The sequence below is a fragment of the Haliotis rufescens genome, unplaced genomic scaffold, assembly GCF_023055435.1.
Source record: "Haliotis rufescens isolate VD_foot unplaced genomic scaffold, xgHalRufe1.0.p SCAF_33, whole genome shotgun sequence".
In the NCBI taxonomy this organism is placed as follows: Eukaryota; Metazoa; Mollusca; class Gastropoda; order Lepetellida; family Haliotidae; genus Haliotis; species Haliotis rufescens.
The window spans coordinates 3,328,662-3,356,281 of record NW_025964035.1 but is presented as its reverse complement, the minus strand read 5'-3'; the positions used below and the strand labels follow the sequence as shown (position 1 = coordinate 3,356,281).

Sequence of the window (27,620 nt, the reverse complement as noted above, 5' to 3'; positions counted from 1 at the left end):
TATATCTATAGCAATTAAATCCGTTTGAAATATAAAACGAGTGCCCTAATTTTCTAATCCATCTACACAAATCCAACTGTTGATACGAACCGATAAATATATTTTTTAAAGCACCAGTTATGGAAGTGGATTGTCTCTTTATATGCCAGTGCTAGCTGGTGTATACTACATTTATACCCAGAGCAATGTCTGACAAAGTCATATCTATAGATGCATGTGGTTAATTAAAGTTATCATTTGGTACCCATGTCAGAACTCGGCTAAGCTGACATAGACTTTAATTATGTTACGCCGTAACAACTTAAGTGGATGATTGTGCTGTGTAATATATGCTCAGATAAAGTGATGCTCATGGTATGTAATAATGTGATGGTATGATTGTTAAATTATAGATTCTTATCATTGTATACCGACCCGTGAAGATCAGGGGTAGAATAGGTCTTCAGCAAGCCATGCTTGTCGTAAAAGGCGACTATGCATGCCGTAAGAGGCGAAAAACGGGATCGGGTGGCCAGGCTCGCTGACTTGGTTGATGCATGTCATCGTATCCCAATTACGTGGATCGATGCTCATGATGTCAATCACTGGATTGTCTGGTCCATACTCGATTATTTACATACCGCCGTCATATAGGTGGAATATTGCGGGGTGCGTCGTCGGGACCACATAAACCAGAGAGTGATGTTGTGAGCATCGATCCACGTCGCAGGGGTACGCTGACACACTATCAGCCATCTTCCCGGGGCAAGAGAGTTAACTGACTTAAAAGTCCAGTTTCCACCCTTGCCGAACTAGGCTGGAATTACTGGGCTCGGTTGTAGCGCCACCAGTGGCTATTACCAGTTATGTCCCTTCTATGCATCTCCTATGGACCAATCAGATTCCATCTCTCGTATCACTTGCGTTTGCTTCACAGAAAATGGTGGCGCCCGGTCAGGACGATCTGATCGACAATCAAGATCTATATTGTGATAAAACGGGGCTTACATCGCGAAATGCATCAAATCACGTGAGCACCTTGATTAAAAACATGAAAAGATTTGGAAAATGCCTGCTGACGAGTTGGCGGTGAACATGTTTTTCAAATCCTGCAATCGACCGAAATCTGCACGACAGTTTACTAACCAGATTTCAATTTCGGTGCGCGATTTTGATTGGACTATGCTTAGACTCGTTAGTCCAGCCAAAATATAACTCCATAATACCAGCCTAGTTTGGCAAGGGTGGAAACTGGACTTTTATAGTCAGTTAACTCTCTTGCCTCGGGAAGATGACTATCAACTTGACAGCCGAATCATTCAGTCTCCTCTTATGCGAGCGACAAGCACGAGTGACTGGGGATCAATCTCAGACCGAATCATCACGGGGAATAATCTGGATGCCTGGAGGTTCATAAAAAACTCTTCAAACATCTTTCCAAATATAATTTATTACTTTTGTCGATCATTTATACATCAAAGCATACACGCCAATCTTACATTTCTACATACAAGAGTGTAACACCTAATAGCAGTTTGAGGAAAATGGACTGAAACTATATGTGATGTGAAACTACAACTTATCACGTTGGGTACTTCGTCACACAGGCCCGCAGTAAATACCTAGGCAGTAGCTCAAAAGCTCGATATTGAAAAAATAAATAAATTATTTCCTCAAGTCGGAGGGTTGTGTATCTATTTGGTTGTGTTTTCGTATATATGGTTTTTGGGGTTTTTTTGCTTTATTTTTATTAATATTATTATGGTCTTCATTGGTTTTTGGGGTTGGGGTGGGCGTTCTCTCATTCGATGAACTTTTTAACTGATCACTACAAACACAAGCTTCTCGAGTATGCTCTTCGTACATTATATTCGATAGGAAACACAAAGGTACACACATCCTTACGGAAGCCTTTTAGGGCCATTTGGGTTTTTTTTTTCGATACTATCTTGAAATTTCAAGATACTCAGTTGAAATTTCAAGATATAGAAGTTGAAATTTCAAGATACTATCTTGAAATTTCAACTTAGTTTCTTGAAATTTCAAATTAGTATCGAAACAAAATTAAAAAACAAATGGCTCTATAAGGCTTCCGTACATCCTTGCACATCAGAATGAAATATCCAACTTTAACAAAAGCCTGGAACACGACACCACACTCACGCTCACCTGGATATGTTAATAGCTTAGATGGTATCACGTATAGCTGTCGTCATCAATTTTCATATATTGTTCCATAAATTAATGACTAATTGACGTATGAACAGTCAATGGCTGCTGTGGTCACTGTGAGGTGGCCATATTGGATTTTCGGATTTGAACCACCTGAACAAATTCAGGTGTCTTCATTGGTCGGAATAATCACGTGGTGTTTCGGTTGCCTGTGCCCAGTGTTTCTGAAGGGAGGATCTTTCAGTAGTTGACAAATGACGGGAGATCATGATATACGCTGACTTCACTTTGAGACTGGTGAGATAAACTTCTGACTTCACTTTGAATCAGGTGAGCTAAACAATGTTTAAAGTAAGTTGAGTAATTGGCTTACATCCTTTGCTCGCGGGCAAGATTGTTTAACTGTCATCATTTCAGTGGTGATGTCCACTTTTAAATGGTGACCAGAATATATATTTTACAGTAAAACCTGTCGAGTTATTGACAAGACCTTTTGAAAAACGTATGATATAAATAATGACGTCATAGATCGCGTGCGAAACAGGAAAGGAAACATGGAACCAAGGAAACATTTTGCTACGAAACAAAAAGCAAAAAGTCATCCGGCCACGATATGCACTCAATTGATATGTGTCCAGGGGATTTATCCTGATAGAATGGAGATATAATACCCTTGATAACCGAAGATGGGACTCCGAAGGCAGCTGCCTCTTTATCAAGAATCTATTTCTATATCAACAGATATCTTCCATAAAGTCAATTTCAATCTAGGTAGAATTTTAAATGACATTGCCCTTTCACTTTCTATTATTGCCAAGTTCGATTTTAGTGTGTTGAGGTATTGGTTGTTTCTCAAATGTTTAATTCATAATTTCAAATCATATTAATCCTTGTAATATTCGTTTTCATCAAACTTTGTTTGCTGTTTCTTTTTCAATATCAATGTTGGATTTTGTTGCCTACTAGGCAAGAACCATAATCAGGACGAATCTACCCAGGATTCAAACCCACGACCATAGGATTCTGGCACGCCTTAGGGGAGCAACTCTGTAAGCCGATTTGGCGAGAATGTAAGCGTGAGAGAGGGAGCTGGTTCTAGGGCCGCTTTGAACAGTATTCCAGTTAAGTCAGGTCAGCTAGTGTGGGAGAAGAGCTGGAAGTAACTCGGGTCGCGGACGCTTATCACTTTAGTGAAACCCACGACAGACCTAGAAACATAATCAGAGCAAGAATGTAAGAGTGGGAGAGTGAGTTGGTTCTAAGGCCGCTTTCAACAGTATTCCACAAACCTAGTAACACAATCAGAGCAAGAATGTAAGAAGCATGGGTATCATCCAACTAATCAAAACAAGAACGGCCTGTACCCTTGGTTCCACCAATTCCAGGAAACAGTTGGTATATGTGATCAACCATAACATGAGAGACCTTATGGGTGAAAAATCACATTTGGACTTCTTACTATATTTTAAAACTACAGTATCGTAGGACCACAAAAATACATTGGACAAGCTTCAATTCATGTATATTACAGAGATACTTAACATCAAACATTTGGACTCATTTTCTGCAAATTCGCATTTTCAGGCTTATTACTGTTTATGTAATTATGCAGTTTTACATATAATTAAAAGTAGACATGTATGCTGAAATGCTTTGAAATAATGTTTTCATAACATTGCGATCTAACGAGATAAAAATAAGATATTTTTGTAGTCCGCACACGTGGCGATTTTTGCTGAAGTAAGTTGACCTCAAACGTCTTTCTTTATGACGTCACAGCACAATTATGATGTCACAGCACAATTGTATCCCAGCACCCATAAGGTCCCTTATCTCCTGCCATGGCGGGTCACATTTATGTATGTTTGTCCACTTACACAACACTGACTCTTCCTCACAACAACAACAACACTACAAAATAACAACACTACATAACACAGTTGTAAGGCCCCTAGAGCTTGTAGCTGCCGATCTCTTCTCTCAGCTTCTCCAACTCAGGAATAGGGATGTACTTCTGGTTCAAGGTCACCATCTGAAACAGTGAGTGAGTGAGTGAGTGAGTGAGTGTGCTTTTACGCTGCTTTTAGCAATATTCCAGCAATATCACGGCGGGGGACATCAGAAATGGGCTTCACACATTGTACACATGTTGGGAATCGAACCCGGGTCTTCGGCGTGACGAGCGAACGATTTAACCACCAGGTTACCCGACCGCCCCCATCTAAAACCGAAGGGAGACAGTGCGGTCTAACACCACTTTGAACAGTGTTTTGGTTATAAAACGGCCTTTCAGCTTATGGAAGGAAGTGACGCAGGTCTCAGACCTTTACCACAATTGGTGAAGAAGACAAGCACGGGCATGGTGCTGACAAACCTAGAAACACAATCGGGGCCAACCGTGATTCGAACCCGCTATCTTAGGTTTTTGGCGTGCTCATTTACACGCAACATCAAATTGCGGTGCAGAGACGGTGGGTCTACCGTGACCCATAGACATATCAACTCCGTGGGGATGTTGGGTTGGAATATGTCCCCAGCAACCCATGTTTGTACGAGGCGATGAAATGGATAATGTGATCAGGCGAGGTGACAAACCAGTGATTGATATCATGAGCAAAGTCCCATGCCGTCGGGTACTCGGCATATTTATATATATTCTACCCCATCATGCTGTGCTTCGTTGTACATTCACACGAATTGAAAATAATCGAAAAAATTGGTTAAATGTACAATAATTTTGTTTAAATTTGAAGAAATAATTTCAGGTTGTAAATTTCGAGGTAAACTGCATTTTTCGGGTGGCATTGCGCCAAAGAGTAAATTTTTGACAACACTGTGGTGACAGTGGGTATTGTACACACAACCTTCCTACTGTGGGTGTTCCTTAACCTGTTTTGAGTAGTATATGTTGCTTGTTTGTGTATGTAACGCGGCAGTCAGCAGTAATCTAGCCTTCTGCAAGGCGAATAACGGGATCGGGTTGTCAGACTCGCTGATTGGGTTGCATGTCAGCATGCCCAAAGAGCGGAAGGTCGGAGTTCGATACCCGGTCGCGCCATACCAAAAGACGTTAAAAGACGGTACTTGTTGTTACCCTGTCTGGCGCTCGGCATTAAGGGATGAAAACAAGGACTGGTCGGCTCGGCGTCAGTATACTGTGTCTGAGTGGGGTATTCATGTTAATTTGCGACATGGTATCTCAGGGGGCTAGTACTTTAAAATCGGCATCAGTCCGGACTAGTACAAGCAGCCACACACACGTGCATGCACATCGCTATATAAGTGCAATGATCTTGGACGGGACGTTAAACCTCACCTGACCATTTAAATAGTTTGGTGCATGTACTTCTCGGGGATGCTATGACGTCACACTGTCACTCACCTTCCTACACTCGGTTGCTCGGACTTTCTCCCATGGTGGAACAGCATCGCTCTTGTTGATCCTGTGATAAACACAACCATTACATTGTTGTAGTTGGTTACTCATGAAGAATTGCAATCGGCCCATGTTCACGAACTTGGCAGAGTGCGTTGGTCATATACATTTCTGATACGCGTAACTTGATACACAATCTGGGTTTGATTTAACGCCGCTTTGAACAGTATTTCAGTTACAGTGAGTGAGTGAGTATGGTTTTACGCCGCTTTAAGCAATATTCCAGCAATATCGCGGCGGGGGACACCAGAAATGGGCTTCACACATTGTACCCATGTCTGGAATCGAACCCGGGTCTTCGGCGTGACGAGCTTTAACCACTAGGCTACCCGACCGCCCCTATTTCAGTTATAACACGGCGTGTCAGCTGGATGTGGGAGGTTGCGGGTATCACTTTGAGGACACCCGTTAGCCTGGATTTGTATTTGACAGACCAAGGATAAGTTACGATTCTAACTCGTGAACGGCGCTACATTCAAATCTTATGAACTTTTGAAAACAAATACATTTATAAATTAAATAAATAAATAAAAGAGACGCCGGTCTGAGAAGTGGATAGAATCAATATCGGTGCAATACTAGGATTTGAAGCCACGATCAGCGAATCCTTACACAGCTAAGGGACACAACTCTACACGAGTTGCCGCGCCATCGACCAATAGGCGTCATGTTAAAATGCTACTAGTGGCGGGGGTCATATAATGGATAAGAATTCCGATTTATGTTTCTTCTAACTTGTTTGTTTTTATTTTATTTTTTCTTCTTCAGTGTTTTTGTATGTCCGAGCAGCTGTCTTACCGGACATCTGGCTTGGTGTATAGCGCATAGCCCATAAACGAACACGCCCCTACACACGCCCCGCCGATGATCACACACAGAGGGATGAGCTGGAAGAAGAAGACGCGACAATATACACAGGGAATTATTGTTTGTTTGTTTGTTTGTTTGTTTGTTTACCCCCACACTCAGCAATATTCCAGCTATATGACGGCGGTCTGTAAATAATCCTGTGATTTATATCATGAGCATCGATCTAAGCACTTGGGATTCGATGACATGCATCAAACAAGTCAGCCTGATCACCCGATCCCGTTTGTCGCCTCTTACGACAAACATATTCGCTTTTTACTGCAAGCATGGGTTGCTGAAGACCTATTCTACCCCGGATCTTCAAGGGTCACACAGTGAATTACCAACTGAGCTTAAGCAGTTCACAAAGAAATATAGTTTGTAGCACATTTAAGTTCCCTACTTTTCGTGTTTTACCAGAATTGATCAAAATGTTAAGTTTGTTTGTTGGTAAACGCAGCACTAAATTCCAGCTATATCAGGGCGGTCTGTAAAAAGTCGAGTCTGGACCAGGCAATCCTGTGATTGACATTATGAGTAGCGATCTACGCAATTGGGATACGATTACATGCATCAACCAAGTAAGCAAGCCTGACCACCCGATCGCTTTACGACAAGCATGGGTTGCTGAGGACCAATTCTGACCGGGATCTTCACAGGGCAGTTCACTACGTAAGAAATACAGTTTGTAGCAAAATTAAGTTCCCTGGTTTTCGTTTCGAACTAGGGTCATCAAGATTTTCGGTAGCAAATGATGACAATCGCGTTTGTGTGACTCCAGTTACCTAAAATATAAAAACACGTTTGCGAGATTCCACTCTTTTCTGCACTCTTATCAAAACACATTTGTGACATTCCACTGTTGTTTTCTGCAAATTATTGAAGCGCATTTTGGGGATTCCAGTTTTCTACAAATTATCAAAGCGCATTTGCGATTTCCACTGCTTTCTTTAAAATATCAAAGCGCTTTTGAGTTCCAAATAAGCTGCGTATTTGCGTAAAATACGCAACATAAATCACTATTACCCAATCGATTTTCAGTTGCTTGCTTACAAATACGCTTGAGTAAATACAGGACTACTCAGCGTTTAGTTAACCAATATATCTTTTCAAAGTGTGTATACCTGTATTGGGTACAGATAATTATTTACCTATCGAAAACGGGCATTTTTTGATTGGCTACACTACCAGCTTGTTCTAACGTACCAATCACAACGCGAGTTGCAAACCAGTCTCAACGTTGGGTTGGCAATACCATCAACATGGCGGCCAATCCCATTGATTACGAAGGAGTTTGCGAGAAGTTCAACAATGAAAATGTGACAAACCAATAATTGATATCATGAGCAAATTCCCATGCCGTCTTTTTTATGAAAATGATGTCTTCTCGTCCATTAAAACTGGGGGAGGCTAGTTACCTCCCTTACCGTTTCCCTTATGCCGAGAATCAGGCAGGGTAACAACAAGTATCATCTTTTAACGTCTTTGGGTATGATGCGGCCGAGGATCGAACCACCGACCTTCCGCTCTCCGGGCAGACGCTCGATCCACTAGACCACGGAGGCGGTCATGACACAATGAACTTTCGTGACTTGTGAAATTAATGCAGACCTAACCTCAGTTGTAAAAAAAATCAATAGCCACCATGTATTTAGTAATTTCGGCAACACGTACAGATTGGAAATGAGAATCGGATGATCTCACTGACTTGTATTGCAATAATAACGATCGCTGTTCACAGCTGTAAAAACTGCTGACGTTGCGTTAAGCAATGTTATTTACTTACAAGAATGACCGACCCGTGAAGATCCGGGTCAGAATAGTCTTCAGCAACCCATGCTGGCGTAAAAGGCGACTAACGGGATCGGGTGGTCAGGCTCGCTGACTTGGTTGATGCATGTCATTGATTCCAATTGTGTGGATCAATGCTCATGATGTCAATCACTGGATGGTGTGGTTCAGACTCGATTATTTACAGACCGCAGTCATATAGCTGGAATATTGCTGAGTGCGGCGTTAAACAACAAACAAACAAACAAATACAAGAATGACGTTAGCGAAGCGTACATAAAATATGAATGTTTTCGCCAGTCGCCAAAACATGTCACTCGTCGGCTAGTGCGAATGGGTTGCTCCACTAGTCTCCGAGATGGCGAATTCCTTCATCTTTTTAATATCCATGGAAGTCGACAAAAGGTAGGCTCCTTTGCCCTTATTTCAAAGACATTGTTGTTAATCCTGTATGCCTAATTCAGCGTTCTTATTTTCGCTTACACTAAAAGATATTCACCAAAGACAAAGCCGGGTTAGAATAAGTCTTCAGCAACCCATACTTGTCTTAAGAGGCGACTATCGGGATCGGATGGTCAGACTCGCTAAATTGGTTGGTGCATGTCATCGTATCCCAGTTGCGTTGATCGATGCTCATGATATCAATCACTACACTGTCTGGTCCAAGGTCGATTACATACAGACCGCCGTCATATAGCTGGAATATTGCTGAGTGCGGCGTTAAACAACAAAACAAACAAACAAACCATAGACAAAAGACATTGCCCGCTAGGCAAACTGAAAAGTAACCTTAACATTTGTCTGAGAAAACAGACACCTGCCAATGGTACATCACCCAGCCACATATTGCACGTCACCACTCGCCCCTTTCCGTAACCTGCAAGAAATTCGGCTCGTCCCGGAATAACACGAGTTGGTCACGAATAGTTCTGAATGACCGGATTGGTTTCGTGTCAGTTCGGAATATATACGCTCGACAACGAGTACCGTAATCGACGTAATAAGCACCCCGCTCTAAATAAGCGCCCACGGCGATATTTGCTAATATATTGGCTAGTGAACAATCCCAATTAGCACCCCTTCCGATTGATCAATGTATACAAGACCTATTTTTTTTCGCGTATAATACGCATTCGTGTGTTATATGCACCCTTAATTATGGGCAATTAAATTCTGGAAAAATATATCTGTCGTACATAAACATTTCAGGCAGTCGGCATAAACCACGAAATTTTCAACTCTGTACCAAAATAATATTCTAATAAGAGCTCCCTAGTTGTAATTTTGAGAGCTCCCAGGGCGCTTATTACGTCGAATGCGGTAATTCAACTTCTGATACCAGAGTCACAAACGCAAAGTGAGTGAGTATTGTTTAGCACCGCTTTTAGCAATGTTCAAGCAATATCTCGCCAATGCTCACTAATAGTGGGCTTCAAAAATCGCACTCTTCTCGGCAATCGAACCAGTGTCTTCGACGTGACGACAGAACGCATTCACCATCAGGCTAACCCACCGCCTGAATAGGTTTTAAACATGGGAACGGGGACTTTAAATGCTTATATGCTATATTCTTAAAAACTCATTTATTGAAAATACATAGTAAACGCATAGTATCTCAGATGGCTAGCACTTTAAAACCGGCATGAGACTGGACTAGAGCAAGCGCCGCTAATTAACATTTTTCTTGACATTCCATACCAACGATCTTAACTGTTGAAAATAACGTATCAGATTAATTTCGGTTGGAGTAAATACCCTTCAAATGATTCCATTCAAAAGTGTAAACCCTCAGAAGTGAGGTGAGGTGATATGGGGTTTCACGTCGCGTGCAAGATTATTGCACATATATAGCGACGTGTGTGTGTGTGTGTGTCCGCACTTGTCCGGACTGATTCCGATGTATAGTGCTAGCACACTCAGATTTCATGCCGTGTAACATGAATACCCCACTCAGACACAGTATACTGACTCCGAGCCGATCCCTTGTTTCAGCCCCTTAAGTTCGAGCGCCAGACAAGTACAATCTATTAACGTCTTTTGGTATGACACGACCGGGGATCGAACCCCGGACCTTCCGCTCTCCGGGCGGACGTTCTACCACTAGACCACTAGTTCAGCTTCGGTAGGCATGATCCAAAAGGCTCGGTGGGAAGTTGCCGAATGCGGCGTTAAACAACAAAACAAAGAAAAGAACAGAAGAAAGTGGCGTGTTTCAAACTTGTTAAGAGTCTTTTTGATCGTCCGGGTCACCGAGACTGACCAATTGATTCATTAAGTCGCTTCTTACGACCAGCATAGGTTGCTAGGGACCTATTCCATTCAACAACGATTCCGTAGTTATTTCACTAAATTTAAAGCCAGACACAACCAACACCACGACACGTTTACCGTTATAACAGCATGAGACCTATCACGTATGTTTTTTTTCTTTCGGTCAATGCCTTCATCAATACCATGCCCCATCAATTGCATCACTCGCCCTAGCCAAAGCTGCACGTTTTTCTCGTTCGGCACGTGCCCCGTGGAGTTTTTTCAGTCGGAACTTCTCGGGGCTTTACGGAAAAAGCCGAGTATGTGTTGTGCCGACCGCTCCTGTCGACGCGGATGTACAAGGTGCGCCTGCTTTGTTGAATAAAACGGATCGCAAAGGTCTATTTATGGTCATAACGTCAATGGCGATAATGTGCAAATCGGCACGTACGCGCGCTGGGGCGGCAGGCCCTTTCGTATACATAATTAAATGCGGAAGAATATCAACCAGGATATCTATTTACGATCGTTCAGCGTTCTAATTTCTTTCTGATGCTGTGGCGTCGTATAAATATAGCAGGTGTTCACTCGCTGCAATACGTGTGACGAAGCGGCATGTAGCGAGTTATGTATGACATAGAAGACGGCCATGGTAATACAGGCTTGGATGGATCAGTTTCTGCGAGTGTTGCGGTGTTTTAGGGACAGTGTAGTGCATAAAAAAACACTAATCAATGTACCCTCTCCTACAACCCCTCCCGCCTCTAATACTAGTATATGTGTGACCCGCCATGAAAAAGGGAGGTTATGGGTGCTATAGGATGAATTGTGCTGTGACGTCATAAAGACATTTGACGTCATTTTTCCCGTATAAATCGCCATGTGTGCGGAATGTATAAGATATGTTATTTCTTTCTCGTTAGTTCGTAATTTAATACAAAAAATATTTCCAAATATTTCAGCATATATGACTACTTTCACCTAATCAGACGTTATATATCATTACATAAACAGTTATGAGTGTGAAAATGAGTCAAAATGTTTAATGTCAGGTATGAATTGAAGCTTATGAGTTGAATCTTTTGCAGTCCTAAGATACTGTAATTTTAAAAAATAAGAAGGCGCGAAAATGTGATTTTTCACACATATGGTCCCTTATCTCATGGTAGGTCGCATATTATGTAAATTTATTTATATATCTCTGTACAGGATATATGTCTTGTGAGTTATCAGACGTATAAGGTCATCAGAACATTAGAAATTAATATCAACCGCCGGGGTAATGTGGTTTCTCGTTTTCGTAGTACTTACAGTAAATAATGTGGCCATGAAATGAACCTGTTGATGTCAGCCCGAAGGAAGGAATTTGACGGCTGGGCGGGTCTAAACCTGAGTTAATAGTGAGTGAGTGAGTTGGGTTTAACGCCATTTAACGTTTAATCATTCACCTTGGTTTATAATCTCGGGGCCATCTACACACAAATGTGTGAGTGAGTGACCTGACTGAACAGTATTCCAGTTATATCACGGTCCAGTCTTAATGTGGGAGGAAAGCTCGCAGTGATGCAGGTCTCAGACGTTTACCATTTCGGTGAAACCCACGAGCACGGGTATGGTGCTGACAAACCTAGAAACATAATCGGGGCGAACCGGGATTCGAACCCACAATAATAGGTTTCTGGCGTGCCCAAGAGACGCAACTCTGCACAACGAATTGCGGCGCCTTAGACGACTGGGCCACCCGTGCCCCTGAGTTAATACAACAGGCATATCATTTTAAATGAACACCACAATTCATATGAGCAACAACGTTAATTGAAGCGCGGGTATTTGATCACGTGTAGTTCTGAAACGGAATCACCTAAATGGGGAGAGCGATGAGGTCATAATTATATATAAAAAAGCCAATGGGTATTCGGTAGCACTTTCATTAAGACCCACGTGTGTCTGTTTACATTCTCGGGATTTAGGTTATCGCCGCAAGCACACACGGGTTTATCTGGAGAAGTATACCTTTGAACACGATAGCGTTTGTCTTGTGCGGAACAGTTGGAATGAGAACTGACCACTTCAATGCAATGCAACGTTGCCTTCAATCGTATGTTGCCTGGATCAATCTCTCAGGAATAGGGCAGCTTTGGTAGTCTGATTCAATACATGATACAATGATGAATTGTAAAATGAATCGGTCGACACGCCCGGGTTGAATGACCACGGAAGCAGTATCTGTTCATGGGCGGATACAGAGAGAGAGAGAGATGCGCACCCCCCTTTTTATTTCCCAAAAGAATCTTTATTTCTGTATAAATTACCACCAAAGACAATAAATAGATCTTAGTTGTGCACCGTTCCAAAAAAGCTGTATCCGCCTCTGCTGTTGTTGGGTTTTTTTTGTTTTACGCCGCACTCTGCAATGTTCCAGCTGTATGACGGCGGTCTGTAAATAATCGTGTCTTCACTAGACAATCCAGTGATTGATATCATGAGCATCGATCAACACAATTGGGATACGATGACATGCATAACCAAGTCAAGACCACCCGATCCCGTTAGTCGCTTCTCACGACAAGCTTGGGTTGCTGAAGACCAATTCTAAACTGGGTCTTCACGGGTCCGTCGCACGGAGTAAATCCGATCGCCTATACAAATTCCAATGTATGTATGCTAAAGAAAAGGTGTAGCCTATGGAGTCATCTGAACAGATTTGGAACAAAGTCACTTGTCTAAAGATACACCCTAGATAACATGTGTTTCAGTGAGGGACGAACCCGACGCCCGAGAAACTCTCGAAATTGTCAAACACGGTCACCCATTGACTAAAGGTCACCCATGAAACTGCTCTCCGCAAACAACGTCGCCTGATTAGTAGCCTTTGAGCTGCACACACGACAACGTGCCACTCGCTAAGTGTGTGATGATTGTAATTTGTGTCAGTCAGCAAATTGCTGGTATATATCAAGTCTTCGCGTCTCGGTCAGACACGCAAGTTGTCATGTCAAGATAAACGATCCACGCCCGTGAAAGTAATACGCAATCAGTGTGGCGTCATGGGGTAACCTGCCGAACTTTATTCCTCGGTTCACGCGACAACCACAGAGTACAAGGGACCTGTTCCACAAAAGCGATCGTAGCGTTACGACTGTCGTAAGCCTATGTTAAAATATGGGCGTTACGCTCATCTTCATCTGCTAATGGTTAAAGCGTTCGCTCGTCACGCCGAAGACCCAGGTTTGATCCCCTATGTTGGTACCATGTGTGAAGCCCATTTCTGGTGTCCCCCGCCGTGATATTGCTAGAATATTGCTAAAAGCGGCGTAAAACCATACTCACTCCCTCACTTTCCAGATCCGGCATCCAATGGGGTAGACTGGAGCAATATTTGAACGGTTCGTGACTGCAGAAAGGGATTATTTGACACCAATATTCGTTAATATAACATGTGTTAATTGCTATCGTGTCTTCATATCTTTAACAATAGCCTTAGACTCAAGAGAAATTAAATGTTTTTTCCTCCTAAGGAGATGAACTAAATGAGTTAGGTTAATATCGCTTTGAACAGTACTTGCATTTCGGGAATATTACGTGTCAATGTACCCGTGAAGATCCGGGTCAGAATAGGTCAGTCATGCTTGCCGTAAAAGGCGACTATGCTTGTCGTAAGAGGCGACTAACCGGATCGGGTGATCAGACTCGCTGACTTGGTTGATGCATGTCATCGTGTCCCAATTGTGTGGATCGATGGACATGATATCAATCACTGGGTTGTCTTGTCCAGATGTTGAAACCCACGTTCACGGGTAAGATGCTGACAAACCATGGATCAATATCAAGGCAAATCTGTGATTCAAACCAATGATCCTCAGATACCCGCACGCCTAAGGGACGCAACTTTGCACAACATCTGTTCTCGGTAAATGAACCCATCTATTCAGAGGTAATCCTGCACCATGACTGTTAAATATATTTGTTCTATGGGGGAAAACAATCTAGAAACGTATACAAATAGCGAAAAAAAATTATTATTATTTTTAGAGTCAAGACAGGTATTGTGTAATATAAGATTTCATAGACTAATTCAGAGGGTCTGAAGACGATAATGCCATTTTTGCAAGGCATTTGTCGAATTGGCACCGACCCGCACGTGCATAGGTGAAGGGTAATCAGGCCCGCACGAGCCGCACGTGCAGAGCAGTACATGAATTCCGTGCTTCTCGGGCCCGATAGTGCTCGCTGACATACATGTCAATCTCCTCGTACAAATACATGAGGCTGTAATTGCTTTGTGGCAGCGGTCGAGTAATGAGGTCGTTGAACGGACAAGAGCTTCCGCTATTAGTGGACTAATGTCGTTTAGTTCTGGCATGTGGATATGGTGATATGTCGGAATGATCCAAATGGGGTTAAGACTGATTTATTTGGTCATAGTAATACCCGAAGGGGGGATTGTACGACATGCGACATAAAAACAATTATCCAGTCAGCTAATTTTCTTCTCGTTTCTCGTCAGCGACGCTTTGTATATTATTGAGCAAAACCCATGTTCTGTATTAAGTCAAAAATAAATTATTATCATTGAGGGGAGGATGGGTGTTTGAAAAACAAAATGAATAAAATGGAATATAATGGAGAGGGGCGAGTGCTATTTATCCTCGCATTTCACTGCTGATGTTGATATAGAGAAAGGGATGTTTGATAAAAGGCACACACTCTCTATTGTTAAAATCAGAACAGGGCGGTGGGGTAGCCTAGTGGTTAAAGTGTTCGTTCATCACGCCGAAGGCCTTGGTTCGATTCCCCACATGAGAACAATATGTGAAGCTCATTTCTGGTGTCCCCCCACCGTAAAACTCACTCACTCACTCACTCACGGCAGACTTTGCAGCGCCCGCCTCCGTGGTCTTGTGTATGGAGCGTCTGCCCAGAGGGGGGTCGATCCCTGCCCGAGTCATACCATAAAAGATACTTATACTTATTGTTACCCTGGCAGTCGATGGTCTAGAGGTAGAGCGTCCGCCCGGAGAGCGGAAGGTCCGGGATTCGATCCCTGGTCGCGTCATACCAAAAGACGTTAAAAGATGGTACTTGTTGTTACCCTGTCTGGCGCTCGGCATTAAGGGACTAAAACAAGGACTGATCTGCTCGGAGTCAGCATAAAGTTTCTGAGTGGGGTATCCATGTTAAACTGCGGCATGGTGGACTAGCAGCGGGCTAGCACTATGACACAGTAGCCACATACATTCGTCTATGCAGGTCGCCACAGAAGTGGAATACAAACAAGGGCGGATCCAGCATTTTTAAAGGGGGCGGTAATTATTAAAGTCTTGCCATCACGTTGACAAGTGACGACAAGGCGGATATCCGAGAAAACTCAGAATTCTCAGAATATGTCCCTATCTAGAAATGTCGTGTTGTGTAAAAAACACTGTCAGTAGGTCAGTCATAGGTTAAATTAAGTTTTATATGGATAGAATTTATTTTTTTTCCAACATTAACAGATGCTCGCTTGTTTATTTTTTTAAATAAATAAAAATGACGAAGTGTGATCTTTGGACACTTCAATACAGTCTGTATAAGAAAAGGGAACATTATTTATTTCGTACATTATACTGGGGCAATAATGCGGGGCATATGTAATGTATTTTCAGTAATACGGGCTTTATTTGTTTGAAAATACCAGGCTTGACCCCCGTGAAAGGCAAATGGTAGCTCACTTACAGGAGTGAGTGAGTGAGTGAGTTGGGTTTAACGCCGCTTTTAACATTATTCCAGTTATATCACGGGGAAAGACGGGAGGAAGTCGGGGTCAGATGCGGGGACGGATGAAGGATGAACACGAACGGCGTCACGACGTCAACAAAAACACGTGGCGGGAATGTCACACGTTGTCATGTGAGGCGCATTAATGAAACCAACAAGCATGGGTATGGCGAAAAAACACAAACGGGATTCGAACCTTAAACCAGCTTTAAGAGAGGAGTAGCCGAGTGGTAACAGTGTTCGCTCGTGTTGCCTATGACCCGGGTTTAGGTAAGATGTGGTTTGTCATTTCCGGCGAAAAGCTAATTACCGAAAGTATTGATTTTGTAACTGAGATACTGTAAGATAGAAGTTAGGCATCAGATTTACACACACAAATTGTACTACAGCAGTTTCGCACGGGGTTTACACCAGAAATGGGCTTAACACGTTTTCCAACTTTTAGAAATCGAACCCAGACCTACGGCGACTTAAGCGAGCGCTTTCACCTCTAGGCTACCCTCCGCCCTCTCTCAAAAGACACGTAAAAGGCGACTATGCTTGTTGTAAGAGGGGACTAACGGGATCGGGTGGTCAGGCTCGCTGACTTGTTTGATGCATGTCTTCATATTCCAATTGCGTGGATCGATGCTCTTGATGTCAATCACTGGATTGTCTGGTCCAGACTCGATTATTTGCAGACCGCCGTCATATAGCTGGAATATTACTGAGTGCGGCGTTAAACAACAAACCCAATGGGCCAACCAAGTCGAACACAAAATTTGTCTCCATGGAAACATGAGGAAACTCGTCCTTACATTTTCTAAATAAAGGCATCACTTCAGGGCATGATTGACAAACCTGGCATCTTGTTAAAGGATATTTCATGATTTTCGAGCTTTGCATTGAAAACAACATTCACTCCGTCTCGAGACAAAGTCGAATTTAATGCCCAAAATACTTAAATAGCAAAAGGCACCACTTCAGAATTTGTTTGATTTATCTGCCAAACTTTGTTGAGAGAACAAGCTTTAGAGTTGTGCTCGGAAACAAGATCCACTCCATGTGCACAGATCACTCGCCAAAACACATCCATCGACTGAGCCTGCCCCCAGTTGTCATGATTGCTTGGCAACTGGTATCGGACGTGTACCGACCCAATATCTGTTTCGATCTGACGGCTTTCGTGGTTTAAAAATATTGCCCTACGTTTCTCAAATGTTTTGGTAAAATCGATTTCTAGAGCTGAAAATAACTGTAATCCCAGAAAGTGTGTTGAAAGGGCTGTCGGACATATCACTGGCTAGTATGACTGAATTTTATATGAGATTTGCACAGAAATGCATGTTTCATTACCATCTTATGTCATTCTTAAAATAATAGATGTTAAAATTGCTTTGTTTATTGTTTAACGCCGCACTCGACAATATTCCAGCTATATGATGGCGGTCTGTAAATAATCGAGTCTGGACCAGAAAATCCGGTGATTGACATCATGAGCCTCATCCACGCAATTGGGATACGATGACATGCATCAACCAAGTTAGCGAGCCTGACCACCCGATTCCGTTAGTCGCCTCTTACGACAAGCATAGTCGCCTTTTACGGTAAGCATGGGTTGCTGAAGACCTATTCTACCCCGGATCTTCACGGGTCTCCAAATTCAGTGAATTATTTTCAGACACCGCGCATTAATATAATGTTTATGTGAACCGTCAAGTGTACCAAATAGTGCCTACAATCTTGTATAAACTTATTGGGAACGTTATGCAATAACGTATTGAGGAAGCAAAAATCTTAACTATAGTTACTGGCAGATTAACAATATTAATATGTTTGTTTGTTTGTTTGTTGTTTAACGCCGCAGCAATATTCCAGCTATATGTCGGCGGTCTGTAAATAATCGAGTCTGGACCAGACAATCCAGTTATTGACATCCTGAATATCGATCCGCGCAAATGGCATCGATGACATGCTATAACCAAGTCAGTGAACCTGACCACCCGATCCCGTTAGTCGCCTTTTACAAGCATGGGTTGCAGAAGACCTATTCTATCACGGATCTTCACGGGTCCAATAATAATATGAACGAATCGGGTGGACCTTAATTCCTTTTAGTAGTATACATGTAATAAGTGATATGATGAGGTAAAATGGGGTTGAATGGCCATGTCTTTTGTTTTGTTTGTTTGTTTGTTTGTTTAGATCCGGGTCTTCAGCAACCCATGCTTGCCGTAACAGAAGACTATGCTTGTCCTAAGAGACGAATAACGGGATCGGTTGGTCAATCACGCAGACTTGTTGATGTCATCGTATTCCAATTGCGTGGATCGATGCTCTTGATGTCAATCACTGGATTGTCTGGTCCAGACTCGATTGTTTACAGACCGCCGTCATATAGCTTGAATATTGTACGGCGTTAAACAACAAACAAACAGAAACGTGACCAACGTACAACGCTGACGACATACAATCAGCACCTGACACCAACATAATCCCGTTACAATAATCAATAGTCGGCTGAGATCCCCATGGGCGGTCAGATATCGTTCATAATTCAGTTTGGTCGGTTCCGATATGGCTATACACAACGCTCGCTCAGCCCGTGCCGCACACACCTGTCACACGGACCGTTACCCGCGCCCTACCATTCACACACCTGACGTCTCCTGGAGGGACGTCGTTCATGCGATGGCCCAACCCCGATTCCGAATATCTAATAAAATACCATTGCGCAGCATCGTCCCGATAGCCAACAGTGAGTGAGTGAATTGTGTTTAACGCCGCTTTGAACAATATTCCTGATATATTAGGACGTGTCAGCTTAATGTGGGAGGAAAGTCCGAAGTGAAGCAGGTCTCAGACGTTTACCACTTGGGTGAAACCCACGAGCACGGTATGGCGCTGTCAAACCTAGAAACATAATCGGGGCGACCTCCAGAAAGGCAATCGGTTCCAAGGTCAACAATCCCCAGCTATTGTCCCTGGACAAAAAAAAAATGGCCTACGGCCCATAACCTTTACATATCGCTCATTAGATGTCACTAAACGTTTGCGAGAATCAATTGTTGTAGAAATGTATGTTGCCATTCACGTCGGCACATTAGTCGATGGTTGCACTCTTTCGAGTACTGTCTGAATGAGTGAGTGGTTTTACGCCGCTTTTAGCACTATTCCACCAATATCACGGCGGGGGACACCAGAAATGGGCTTCACACATTGTACCCATGTCGGGAATCGAACCCGGGTCTTCGGCGTGACGAGCGAACGCTTAAACCACTAGGCTACGCCACTGCCCCTTGTACTGTCTGAAGAATCGATCTATTTTGATCACGGAACAGCAACAATTGCATACACAACCCAGGAAACCCGGACCCCGTGACGATCCGGACAGGCTTGGTCTTCAGCATCGATGTAAGAGGCGACTAACGGGATCGGGTGATGCATATCATTGTATCCCAACTGCGTAGATCGGTGCTCATGATGTCGATCACTGGATTGTCTGGACCAGTCTCGATTATTTACAGATGCCGTCGTAAATTTGGAAGATTGCTGAGTGCGGCGTAAAACAACACACAAACAAAACTAAACCCAGAATGGAAAAACCGATGTGGGGGTCGAAACCGGTATTTAATAACCGTTAGGTTACCCTTATGCCCTTCGATGATTCTCAAAATGACACCCTCGTAATTTAACCAACAAACAAACAAACGTACTATTGCGTCACGTCGGTAGAACTGGATATCTATAAAAAGTATCTATCTATTACATAAAATAGACTCATTCTACAAAATGGATGTGTGTATACAAGTTCTCTGCAAATACCTCAACATGTTCCTGAATAGCAATTATGTTTGTAAAGTGTTCGCAATGTCTGGGGGGACAGTGATAGATTGCAACAGGCCTCACCCAGTATTCAATATACCACGCACAGATCAATAACCTATTGCAAACGAAGCACACGTCACAGTGAGCGTTGTCTACGTGCAGTCAAACGCATTGATTACTTTCAAGGTCAAACCATGCAAGGTCACCTTATCGCCTAACGATAGCTTCGTGTATCTGACGTTCAGTACAATGAATACTGATTGACTGGTCAAGACTTGACCGCCGTCGTTTTCTTGGAATTTTGCCGCGTGCGGCTTTAAACAAGAACCTAACAAACCAATCGTAATTTGGCCTTACACATGTCTGCGAAATGTATCACTCTTCTCCACACAAAGGGAAATGTAGTCGATCGCAACATGTGTACATATTAACATATTCATGTTTCTCGCTTGAAAAGCTTTAGAATGTTTACAATGCAACAGCGGTAACGAGAAAACTGACATTCCATACGCCGTGTCACCTGCTGCATGGTGTCTAGTGGTGTGCGTTCATACAGCGAAATGTTTACGCCAACAGTTTATGCGATACTGTTAAACCTCGTTAATCCGGACGGTATCGTTCCCAGCGATGTCCGGTTTAACGAGGTTCTCGAATCTTGGGTACGGAATAATGTTCTGTGTATATGTAGATATTTCAAAGAGTAATCAACCGTTAAGCGAAGTTTCCGGATTGACATGGATCGGCTTAACACGGAGATTCACTGTATACGTTGACGTACGTCGCGGTAGAACACAGATCTGGTAAAATATCGGTATTGTCTTCGGATAAATCGATATTTTATCTCGATTATTTTGTCAATGGATATTTGGACATTTATGTTAGCGATTGTTTTGTCTACAGATAACTCGAAATATTTGTCTACGGATTACTCGAAATATTATTTGCCTTCGGATAAGTCGAAAGTTTATCTCGATTATTTTGTCTATGGATATTTAGACATATATGTTAGCGATTGTTTTGTCTACGGATAGCTCGAAATATTTGTCTACGGATAACTCGTAATATTATCTCGATTATTTTGTCTACGGATAAGTCGATATTTAATGCCTCAAGGACGTCGGGTTACCGAGGTATATAAATATCGTCACACTAGGAGTGAGGTGGTTGGGCGAGATCCCGAAGTGAAGCAGGTCTCAGACCTTTACCACTTGGGCGAAACCCACGAGCACGGGTATGGTGCTGACAAACCTAGAAACATAATCGGGGTGAATCTGCGATTTGAACCCACGGTTATAGGTTCCTGGCGTGCATAAGGGACGCAACTCTGCACATCGAATTGCGGCGCCTTAAACGATTGGGCCGCCCGTGCCCAGTGTCCGTTCATCTGTCCACTGTGTTGTGGACGACACTTACGACGATGCTTACGACAACGACTGCAGGTCACATCATGATCTCAAAGTGAGGTCACAAGTCACACGTGACTTTGATGAACACTTTCGAACTATATTAATTTTGTCGACCGACTATGAGCTGACCCAGTTCAGTCGCGTTTATTTCATGAAAAACTATAAGTAAAAAAATACAATATATGAACAATGATACGTTGATTAGAAAAGTCATCAACACCTACCTCAGGAAATCTCTTGAATGCACGCATTCCAAATCCGAAAGCAACATAATTAGACATGTTGAGAAACGTCCCGCTGTGTTCAGCTGAAATTGTAAAATAATCTGGTTGATACAAAGGTAAATATTTCCAAATATTTTTGGTAGTGTTTTGTTTGTTTGTTGTTTAACGCCGCACTCAGCAATATTCCAGCTATATGACGGCGGTCTGTAATAAAATCGAGTCTGGACCAGACAATCCAGTGATTGATAACATGTGCATCATTGCACGCAATTGGGACACGATGACATGAATCAACCAAGTCAGCGAGCCTGACCACCCGATCCCGTTAGATGCCTCTTACGACAAGCATAGTCGCCTTTTACGGCAAGCATGGGTTGCTGAAGACCTATTCTACCCCGGATCTTCACGGGTCTCAAGGCAAAGGAGTTAACTGACCATAAAAGTCCAGTTTCCACAGGAAGATGCTAATACGCAATATCAATTGGCTACACTGGTAACAACGCAGTGTAATACTTGTAAGGTCTTGGATATGTCATGCGTATTAATACGCTAGCAACTTGATAATTATTGCGTAAAAGTAGTTTACTCTGCGTATTTTACGCACATGCGCAATTATACGGAGTGTATCTGAAACAGTGAAACAGTGATTTTTTTAAATTTAGGCAGCTCAGACAAATTGATTTTTATTATGCAAGAGGAATCACTGCAACACATTTTAGCTAAATGTCTATATTATATGTTTAAAAGAAGACAAAACTATAAAAGTTGATATCATTATTACTACAATTATTATTGTTACTTTAAAAAAAGGTAAACACCACTTTTATTGTTATAAGTATAGTACATATTTATTTATTTATTTATTTATTTATTTATTTCACAATGGATATACTTGTATTTTCATGTGTCTCATAAGCCTAATAAGGCTGGATGTACAAGCTTTTGTCCGGAAATTATACTATGCCAAATGTTTTTACCATGACGGCTTGTGCGTGTGACACAAAAATAAACATTTCACTCTCTCTCTCTCTCTCACTCTGAAACTCTGAAACTCTGCTGTTTCATGTCCGCTACCCACCATGGAGTAGCTGGCCGGACGTACATGTAAGCGGAGGTGAAATTGTTTATCAGCGTCATCTGATCAAATGCCTTCATCACCGTGATACAGCGTGCCCAGTGATGAGCGGAGTGAGTTATACTGGGTTATCAGGCTGGTGTTTATCGCCATGACAGACAGCTCGTGCAAGACAAGGCCCAGGCGGTATCTCTGTGAGAGAGTCTTCAGGAGGCCGGGGTTTAATCGTTGCGAGTTTTAGGCCGTCTAGAAAAATCCTGCATTTCAGTCACGATCAGCCCCACGGGGAAGTATTGCATGCGTTAATGACTCGAACAAAACTGCCATACTTGTTTGTTTGTTGTTTAACGCCGCTGACAAACCAATGATTGTATTCTGGAGGGGATTCGACCTTAAGATGAAAAATATAAACTCACGAGCTGAGCATTTATTGGTTACTCTGACGTATGATTAATTTAAGTCTCTGGTTTTTCGGAAGGTGATAGGTGATACGAAATTAGAGCAAATGAATTGGGGCGGGGGGGTGGGGGGGTGGGGTGGGGGTGGGGGACATGTATGTACGAACATAACACCATGTATGTACAAACATAACACCATGTATGTACGAACACAACACCATGTATTAACACCATGTATGTACGAACACAACACCATGTATGTACGAACATAACACCATGTATGAACGAACATAACACCATGTATATGCGAACATGACACCATGTATGTATGAACACAACACCATGTATGTACCAACATAACACCATGTATGTACCAACATAACACCATGTATGTACGAACATGGCACCATGTATGTACGAACATGACACCATGTATGTACCAACATAACACCATGTATGTACGAACATAACACCATGTATGTACGAACATAACACCATGTATATACGAACATGACACCATGTATGTACGAACACAACACCATGTATGTACGAACATAACACCATGTATGAACGAACATAACACCATGTATATACGAACATGACACCATGTATGTACCAACATAACACCCTGTATGTACCAACATAACGCCATGTATGTACCAACATAACACCATGTATGTACGAACATAACACCGTGTATGTACGAAAATAAAAACCATGTATGTACGAACATAACACCATGTATGTACGAACACAACACCATGTATGTACCAAGATAACACCATGTATGTACCAACATAACGCCATGTATGTACCAACATAACACCATGTATGTACCAACATAACACCATGTATGTACGAACATAACACCGTGTATGTACGAAAATAAAAACCATGTATGTACGAACATAACACCATGTATGTACGAACACAACACCATGTATGTACCAACACAACACCATGTATATACGAACACGACACCATGTATGTATGAACACAACACCATGTATGTACGAACATAACACCATGTATGTACGAAAATAAAAACCATGTATGTACGAACATAACACCATGTATGTACCAACATAACACCATGTATGTACCAAGATAACACCATGTATGTACGAACATAACACCATGTATGTACCAACATAACACCATGTATGTACCAACATAACACCATGTATGTACGAACATAACACCATGTATGTACGAAAATAAAAACCATGTATGTACGAACATGACACCATGTATGTACCAACATAACACCATGTATGTACCAACATAACACCATGTATGTACGAACATATCAATGTATGTGCGAACACAACACCATGTATGTACGAACACAACACCATGTATGTACGAAAATAAAAACCATGTATGTACCAACATAACACCATGTATGTACCAACATAACACCATGTATGTACCAACATTACACCATATATGTACGAACATAACACCATGTATGTACGAACACAACACCATGCATGAACGAACATAACACCATGTATGTACGAACATAACACCATGCATGTACGAAACTTACACCATGTATGTACGAACATAACACCATGTATGTACGAACATGACACCACGCATGTACGAACATAACACCATGTATGTACGAACATAACACCATGCATGTACGAAACTTACACCATGTATGTACGAACATAACACCATGTATGTACGAACATGACACCACGCATGTACGAACATAACACCATGTATGTACGAACATAACACCATGCATGAACGAAACTTACACCATGTATGTACGAACATAACACCATGTATGTACGAACATAACACCATGTATGTACGAAACTTACACCATGTATGTACGAACATAACACCGTGTATGTACGAACATAACACCATGCATGTACGAACATAACACCATGTATGTACGAACATAACACCATGCATGTACGAACATAACACCATGTATGTACGAACATAACACCATGTATGTACGAACATAACACCATGTATGTACGAACATAACACCATGTATGTACGAACATAACACCATGTATGTACTAATATAACACCATGTATGTACCAACACAACACCATGTATGTGCGAACACAACACCATGTATGTACGAACACAACACCATGTATGTATCAACACAACACCATGTATGTACCAACACAACACCATGTATGTACGAACATAACACCATGTATGTACCAACACAACACCGTGTATGTACCAACATGACACCATCATACGGTATGTATTAAGTTGTTATCAAATATGTAGGCAATGTAATACAGACACATGAAGGTCTATTTTGTATGGTTAGTTTGAGAATGTTTCAGATAATAAAATCATAGCACAAAATTTAAAAAGATCGTGGGAGTTAAACAACGCTGTCAACACCGGTTCCTTAATCAAGGACATACTGTGACCACCTTCACAATGTACGGTGCTGGGCGAAACTATACAACCATCTAATAAGGAAACTCGCGTCATACATGTAGATAAAATTAAATGAATTCAAAAATGAAATCTCGTTTAATACGAAAAACGTTTATAAAATCTCAATTGCAAGCAAACGATTCACGACACGCTAAAACATGTTCATAGTGAAAAAGAGAAAAATCGATATTTTCTATGTGAAAAAAATAACAAGATTAGATATTACAAATCAAAAATACGCAATAAGCCCTGCTTTCATTACATACACGAATCAGGGCATGCATTGAATATGGCGGATGTCCTCTAAAAGGTCTATCCAAGTGAAAAACCCATATCAGGGACAAAAATTAAATATTGATCTTTACTTAATTACGTCAGTATGTACTTACACCATATGAAATAAAAGTCAAAGATGAGTAATGCTGTATTTTTAAACTCACCTGAATTAAAATAATCCTTTCTCAACGATGCGACCGTTTAAGTGAACTTCGTCCTCTGATAATGCAATCTCGAGACACGGTTCGCTTTTATCAACCGACGGAGCAAGCGATTTCGCACGTCCACCAGCCGGGCGGGGAATACCCGTTTTGACCTTCTCAAGGGCACCGGAGAGATTCAGCGTGTGTTGGAGGCAGGGTAATCCACGCTGGTCAGTTGACACTGGCCCATGACGACATAGCGTCTGCGTGGGGTCGGATGGTGGTGGGGATGCAAGTTTGTTGGGGATGCACGCGGAGAGGGAGAGAGGCGATCCAGCTGTCATACCCGGAAGTAATTTGAACGTGTACAATTGTGTAATCTTTTTACAGGGAGAGGGAAACAGTCATCGTCGTCGGCATAGCAGTAGTAGTAGTAATAATAATAATAATAGTAGTAGTAGTCGTCGTCGTCGTAGTAGTAGTAGTAGTAGTAGTTATCTTCAATAACATTATCTTTATGTCGGTTGGTTAATTGGTTTGTTGTTTTACGCCGCACTCAGCACTATTCCAGCTATATGACGGCAGTCTGTTAATAATCGAATCTGGACCAGACAATCCAGTGATTGATATCATGAGCATTGATCCACGCAATTGGTATCGATGACATACATCAACCAAGTCGGCGAGCCTGACCACCCGATCCCGTCCTCGCTTTCAGCTATTAGTTGTAGTAATATTGCCTAATCACTTCATTTTAATTATTATTATTATCTATCTATCTATCTATCTATCTATCTATCTATCTATCTATCTATCTATCTATCTATCTATCTATCTATCTATCTATTTATTTATTTGTCACTTAGTCCTCATCATTATCATCATTATGAACTTGTGTCCTATTCATCATCGCAGCTTCTACGAAACCTCGATTGCCACAGACTGCGGATTTCTTTCTTCAATTAACCTCCTCTCTCCCTCCCTCCCTCCCTCCCACCTTCCTTCCCTCGCCATCTCCTGTCGAGTACGCAGTGGTCGTTTTCCCACAACACCGGCTGGACCTGGTTGTTGACATGTGATTTATAACGCTGAATCATCGTTCGGGCGTGCCAGAACTTCCGGTCTATCCGGATCGATGCCACAATAACAGGCGTTGATGGCTCAATTGTGTACTGTCACTCATGCTTGGTTAAGGCTTACAGAGTTACGGCCCCTTTGCAGCGACATCGTGGGGAAGACGATTGGAAATGGTAAACCTAGCCTTACAAGAGTTACATCCCTTTGCAGTACTCCGTGTGACTCTCGGTAACATGGTATAAAGTGAGTGTGATTGATTTTACGCCGCTTTTTGCAATTTTCCAGCAATATCACGGCGGGGTACACCAGAAATGGGCTTCACAAATTGTACCCATGTCGGGAATCGAACCCGGGTCTTCGGCGTGACGAGCGAACGCTTTAACCACTAAACTACCCCACCGCCGGGATATCCCTGTGAAGACTTGAACTGTTGTGGGGGGGTATATAAATTAAATAATATATTATAAAATAAAATATATTATCATATTTATACAGTATCAAATAAGTCCCACTACGTGAACTCTTCACAGTGTAGTTAGGGAGCAG

General features: G+C 42.1%; 1 protein-coding gene across 1 annotated transcript; it reads right to left on the bottom strand.

Annotated features, from left to right (window-relative positions):
• Positions 1 to 1,413: 1,413 nt before the first annotated feature.
• LOC124117208 (normal mucosa of esophagus-specific gene 1 protein-like) lies at positions 1,414 to 26,344 on the bottom strand. The gene is made up of 5 exons (XM_046478972.2): positions 26,019 to 26,344; positions 21,672 to 21,754; positions 6,386 to 6,474; positions 5,534 to 5,594; positions 1,414 to 4,183 (listed from the first exon to the last, which is right to left on the bottom strand). Exons 2-5 carry the CDS (start codon positions 21,726 to 21,728, stop codon positions 4,103 to 4,105), a joined length of 288 nt encoding a protein of 95 aa, XP_046334928.1. The 5' UTR covers positions 21,729 to 21,754; positions 26,019 to 26,344; the 3' UTR covers positions 1,414 to 4,102.
• Between the last annotated feature and the right edge of the window lie 1,276 nt (positions 26,345 to 27,620).

Coding starts and splice junctions, on each gene's coding strand:
- LOC124117208 (XM_046478972.2), bottom strand. CDS start 21,728: ATGTCTAATTATGTTGCTTTCGGATTTGGAATGCGTGCATTCAAGAGA. Junction 6,475..21,671: donor CATTCAAGAGATTTCCTGAG/GTAGGTGTTGAT, acceptor TTCTTCTTCCAG/CTCATCCCTCTGTGTGTGAT. Junction 5,595..6,385: donor TACACCAAGCCAGATGTCCG/GTAAGACAGCTG, acceptor TGTTTATCACAG/GATCAACAAGAGCGATGCTG.